At 42.0% G+C, this 5,808-nt stretch overlaps 1 protein-coding gene across 2 annotated transcripts; it reads left to right on the top strand.

The window, feature by feature from the left end:
• The first annotated feature begins 244 nt into the window (after positions 1-244).
• On the top strand, positions 245-5,447 carry LOC121538847 (b(0,+)-type amino acid transporter 1). Of its 2 annotated transcripts, none has more exons than XM_041847022.2 (6): positions 245-957; positions 4,302-4,435; positions 4,524-4,653; positions 4,768-4,892; positions 4,982-5,069; positions 5,208-5,447. In XM_041847022.2, exons 1-6 carry the CDS (start codon positions 259-261, stop codon positions 5,436-5,438), a joined length of 1,407 nt encoding a protein of 468 aa, XP_041702956.1. In that variant the 5' UTR covers positions 245-258; the 3' UTR covers positions 5,439-5,447. The 2 variants fall into 2 exon arrangements, with proteins under 2 accessions (XP_041702956.1, XP_041702955.1); XM_041847021.2 differs by lacking the exon at positions 245-957 and adding an exon at positions 1,686-2,577.
• The last annotated feature ends 361 nt before the right edge of the window (positions 5,448-5,808 follow it).

Below are 5,808 nucleotides of genomic sequence, written 5' to 3'. Positions count from 1 at the left end.
AGGTATTACTACTGTTCCAGAATGGTTGAAATTATGGAATATGGGTATACATATTCCTGGTACGTTTCTTTCTTCTTTAGTAGATTAATGCTGACAGCACTGATCAAGTACTCAGCCCCAATCTAGTAATAGTTAACTGATGTAATTGTAGGTGTGACCTTGTCCTATATAGACAAAACATTTATGCCTCTCCCCAGTTTGGACCTCGATGTTGGTAAAAAATATCTGTTGAGAATAGATCTACTACCACGTCTCAGGATGGCAGCTGAAACACAGAAACTCAGCTTGAAGCGTGAAGTGGGGCTTATTGGTGCGATCTCATTCATTGCCGGGACCATGATGGGATCTGGAATTTTTATGTCCCCTCAGTCTGTGTTGGTCAACATAGGAAGCCCAGGAGCCAGCCTGGTGATCTGGGCAGCCTGTGGCCTGCTGGCCACGTTGGGTTCCCTCTGCTATGCTGAACTGGGCACTGTCATTTCTGAATCTGGGGGAGAGTACATATATATTCTGCGGATATTTGGCCAAGTAGTTGCCTTCATGTTTGTCTTCAGCTTCGTCATTGTGATGAGACCTGCCAGTGCAACAGGGATAGCACTGAGCTTTGCTGAATATGCAGTGGCTCCTTTCTACCATGACTGTACCCCTCCAGAGCTGGTGGTCAAGTGTGTGGCTGCAGCAGGGATTGTGATGTTAGCCATTGTGAACAGTATGAATGTACGTCTGGCTATGTTCATCCAGGTATTTTCCATGGTGATCAAGCTGGTGGCCTTGGCAGTGATCATTATTGGAGGTGTGGTGCTGCTTTTCAAGGGGAACACTGAAAACTTTGAGGATTCCTTTAAAGGGACCAATGTGGAAATCAGTTCCATTGGGATTTCTCTTTATCAGGGGCTGTGGTCCTATGATGGCTGGAACACATTGAATTATGTCACAGAAGAACTAAAACGCCCTGAGGTAAGGAACAATTAAACCGTTTGATATTGTTTTGTCTGGATTTGTCTAGAGTGCTACAATTGTATGTTTTGCCTGGAGTAGGCAAAAACAGACCATTACATTTTTTGTACTACTGAGGTTACAGGCCACATGAAACAAACCAAAAATACAGAGTTTAGAATATACAGGAAAATCAACTGCACCAATACCTGACAAAAAGTCTACTTTATCGCATCCTGACAAAATGCTTTGATCTTTGGTCAATCCCACAGACAGCAATACTGTGTTCCCTTATCTAGATTGCATTTTATTTTACTGCTTCTTAAAAAAACAGCATTGTTGATTAAGTAAGCATTTCACTGTAATGTCTACACCTGTTGTATTCGGCGCATGTGGCAAATACAATTTGATTTGATAGACTGATCAGGATGGAAAGACAGTGTAACATACAGTATGTCTGCAGACCAACTTCATCAGCTAGGGGGCAAGTCTACACTCAAAAGACCACAGCTGTAATTTCTATATTCACATGGCTTCTGACAGCAATTGCAGGTGGCTTTATCACCAACACATATAACAACGGTGAGAGAGGTCAACCTTGGCCTTGATCTTTCCAACCCTCAGGGAAAGAAGGAGTTTCTACACCATCCAAAAACTTTTAAAGGAATTATCTAACTGTACGATGACATAGCAACCCCTTTTCTCACTCTCCTAGTCAATCTTTAACAAATTCTTTATGTGAACCACTTTACAGCTATAAACAAAGATGACACAACAATATGCTTTATTCAACCTGAGAAGTTAATATTAACTAAGGACTTTGCACCCAGCATCAAAGATTAGCCAGGTCTTTGTCATAATTGTTCTTGCCTAAAAGAAGAGATGATCTATCGTTGACAACAGTTTCTCCTGTTGTTTGAATCAAATAGGGGTCTGGCCATGACAAAAACAGAAACAGAGGGACTTCAACTGAAGCGCGAGTTGGGTTTAGTCAGTGCTGTGTCATTGGTAGCAGGAACCATGATTGGATCTGGTATATTCATGTCCCCTCAGTTTGTGCTGTCCTACATTGGAAGTCCAGGGGCAAGCCTGGTCATTTGGACACTGTCTGGCCTTGTAGCCATGCTGGGGGCACTCTCATATGCTGAGCTAGGAACCATTATTAAAGAATCAGGAGGGGACTTTATCTACATTCTTCGAATCTACGGACAGTTTCCTGCCTTCTTTGTGGCCTTCACCTTCCTACTAGTGGTGAAGCCAGCGAGCATTGCAGCAATATCCCTCAGTTTTGCAGAATATGCAGTGGCACCTTTCTACCAAGACTGTTCTCCTCCTCAGCTAATAGTGAAGTGTGCTGCTGTTGTAGCGGTCATGGTTGTAGCCATGGCCAACATCTTGAATGTACGTTTAGCCATGAGAATTCAGGTGGTCTTCTTGGTGGCTAAGCTATTTGCACTGATGGTTATAGTAATTGGAGGGATAGTGATAATTGCACAGGGTAATGTTGCTGTACAACAAAACGCTTTTGATGGTACGAACTTGGGTGTGAGCTCCATAGGGATGGCTTTTTACCAAGGCCTCTGGTCCTATGCTGGCTGGTACAACTTGAACTATGTGACAGAAGAGTTGAAAAGACCTGAGGTAAGAATGCACAGTAATAAGTAATGTATTTCTTTACATGATCTTAAGGACTTACAGTTGAAGTCGGAAGTTTACATACACTTAGGTTGGAGACATTAAAACTCGTTTTTCAACCACTCCACAAATGTCTTGTTAACAAACTATAGTTTTGGCAAGTCGGTTAGGACATCTACTTTGTGCATTACACAAGTAATTTTTCCAACAATTGTTTACAGACAGATTATTTCACTTATAATTCACTGTATCACAATTCCAGTGGGTCAGAAGTTTACATACACTAAGTTGACTGTGCCTTTAAACAGCTTGGAAAATTCCAGAAAATGATGTTATGGCTTTAGAAGCTTCTGATAGTCTAATTGACATCATTTGAGTCAATTGAAGGTGTACCTGTGGATGTATTTCAAGGCCTACCTTCAAACTCAGTGCCTCTTTGCTTGACATCATGGGAAAATCAAAAGAAATCAGCCAAGACCTCAGAAAAGAAATTGTAGACCTCCACAAGTCTGGTTCATCCTTGGGAGCAATTTCCAAATGCCTGAAGGTACCACGTTCATCTGTACAAACAATAGTACGCAAGTATAAACACCGTGGGACCACGCAGCCGTCATACCGCTTAGGAAGGAGATGCGTTCTGTCTCCTAGAGATGAACGAACTTTGGTGTGAAAAGTGCAAATCAATCCCAGAACAACAGCAAAGGACCTTGTGAAGATGCTGGAGGAAACAGGTACAAAAGTATCTATATCCACAGTAAAACGAGTCCTATATCGACATAACCTGAAAGGCCGCTCAGCAAGGAAGGAGCCACTGCTACAAAACCGCCATAAAAAAGCCAGACTACGGTTTGCAACTGCACATGGGGACAAAGATCGTACTTTTTGGAGAAATGTCCTCTGGTCTGATTAAACAAAAATACAACTGTTTGGCCATAATGACCATCATTATGTTTGGAGGAAAAAGGGGGACTTGCAAGCCGAAGAACACCATCCCATCCGTGAAGCACGGGGGTGGCAGCATCATGCAGTGGGGGTGTTTATCTGCAGGAGGGACTGGTGCACTTCACAAAATAGATGGCATCATGTGGAAGGAAAATTATGTGGATATATTGAAGCAACATCTCAAGACGTAAGTCAGGAAGTTAAAGCTTGGTCGCAAATGGGTCTTCCAAATGGACAATGACCCCAAGCATACTTCCAAAGTTGTGGCAAAATGGCTTAAGGACAACAAAGTCAAGGTATTGGAGTGGCCATCACAAAGCCCTGACCACAATCCTATAGAAAATGTGTGGGCAGAACTGAAAAAGCGTGTGCAAGCAAGGAGGCCTACAAATCTGACTCAGTTACACCAGCTCTGTCAGGAGGAATGGGCAAAAATTCACCAAACTTATTGTGGGAAGCTTGTGGAAGGCTACCCAAAATGTTTGACCCAAGTTAAACAATTTAAAGGCAATGCTACCAAATACTAATTGAGTGTATGTAAACTTCTGACCCACTGGGAATGTGATGAAATAAATAAAAGTTGAAATAAATCATTCTCTCTACTATTATTCTGACATTTCACATTTTTAAAATAAAGTGGTGATCCTAACTGACCTAAGACTGGGAATTTTTACTAGGATTAAATGTCAGGAATTGTGAAAAACTGAGTTTAAATATATTTGGCTAAGGTGTATGTAAACTTCCGACTTCAACTGTAACATATCTTTCTCCATCTTGCACCCTCTCAGGTAAATCTGCCCAGGGCAGTTATGATTGCCATCCCCATGGTAACCATGCTGTATCTACTAGTCAATGTGAGCTACCTGGCTGCCATGACGCCAAGAGAACTGATGTCGTCGAGTGCAGTGGCTGTCACCTGGGGGTGAGAGAGTTTGACTCCATCCACACACCTCTCTCTCATTTCTTTAAATTTGTGGTGAGCTGACAAATGACCTTGTTGTCGTCAACAGGAATAAGGTGCTCGGGAGCTGGGGATGGGTGATGTCTATCGCAGCCGCTTTGTCTGCTTTTGGCTCCCTGAATGGAACATTCTTTAGTGGTGGCCGGGTGTGCTTTGTGGCTGCAAGAGAGGGACACATGGTGAGAAACACATTCAAGAGACAGGCAATTTTAACAAAACCTTTTTTAAAGAAACTCTGGCATAATCTGATGTGTGTAGGTTCTTATGTCAACATGTTTTTTTCCCTTCCCCAGCCTGATATTCTAGCCATGGCCCATGTGAATCGACTGACCCCCTCTCCAGCCCTGATCTTCACCACGGCTATCTCACTCCTGGTTCTCATCCCTGGGGACTTTCAGAGCATTGTCAACTTCTTCAGGTAGTTTATGCTATGACTTTAAAATTGCTCAATACATTTACTTTTTTGTTGTTGCTTTATTTAGCTTACATCTCCATTGATATTACCAGTTTCACTGCCTGGTTCTTCTATGCAATCACTCTGTCTGGGCTCCTCTACCTCAAGATCAAGAAACCTGAACTTCCCAGGCCATACAGGGTGAGTCTCATAAGATATGTAATTTCTACTTTTATTTATAAAGGTCTGAGTCCATTTGAAAAAGACATTGGTTTATAACAATTTCATTACCCCAATGGTCCCATCTGCTGTCCACACCTCTTGTGTTTGTGCAACCAGGTTCCCATTGTAATCCCCATCTTGGTCATCATCGCAGCAATTTTCCTTGTGCTGGCACCTATAATTGACAACCCCGCGATAGAGTACCTCTATGTCACCTTGTTTATCTTTAGTGGTGTTTTGGTTTATGTGCCCTTCATCCACTTCAAACTGTGCCCTGGACTGTTGGATAAAGTCACTGTGTTCCTGCAACTATTCCTAGAGGTGGCCCCAGCAGACAAGAATCTATGATTTATTTTACAGACTATACAGTGAGGGAAAAAGTATTTGATCCCCTGCTGATTTTGTATGTTTGCCCACTGACAAAGAAATGATCAGTCTATAATTTTAATGGTAGGTTTATTTGAACAGTGAGAGACAGAATAACAACAAAAATCCAGAAAACGCATGTCAAAAATGTTATAAATTGATTTGCATTTTAATGAGGGAAATAAGTATTTGACCCCCACTCAATCAGAAAGATTTCTGGCTCCCAGGTGTCTTTTATACAGGTAAAGAGCTGAGATTAGGAGCACACTCATAAAGGGAGTGCTCCTAATCTCAGCTTGTTACCTGTATAAAAGATATATATAATGTATAAAAGACACCTGTCCACAGAAGC

The sequence above is a fragment of the Coregonus clupeaformis genome, chromosome 25 (genome assembly GCF_020615455.1).
Source record: "Coregonus clupeaformis isolate EN_2021a chromosome 25, ASM2061545v1, whole genome shotgun sequence".
Taxonomy (NCBI): domain Eukaryota; kingdom Metazoa; phylum Chordata; class Actinopteri; order Salmoniformes; family Salmonidae; genus Coregonus; species Coregonus clupeaformis.
The sequence above is the reverse complement of the archived record's forward strand: the minus strand, read 5'-3'. Positions and strand labels throughout refer to the sequence as shown.

Coding starts and splice junctions, on each gene's coding strand:
- LOC121538847 (XM_041847021.2), top strand. CDS start 1,876: ATGACAAAAACAGAAACAGAGGGACTTCAACTGAAGCGCGAGTTGGGT. Junction 4,654..4,767: donor CTGCAAGAGAGGGACACATG/GTGAGAAACACA, acceptor TCCCTTCCCCAG/CCTGATATTCTAGCCATGGC. Junction 4,893..4,981: donor AGCATTGTCAACTTCTTCAG/GTAGTTTATGCT, acceptor TGATATTACCAG/TTTCACTGCCTGGTTCTTCT.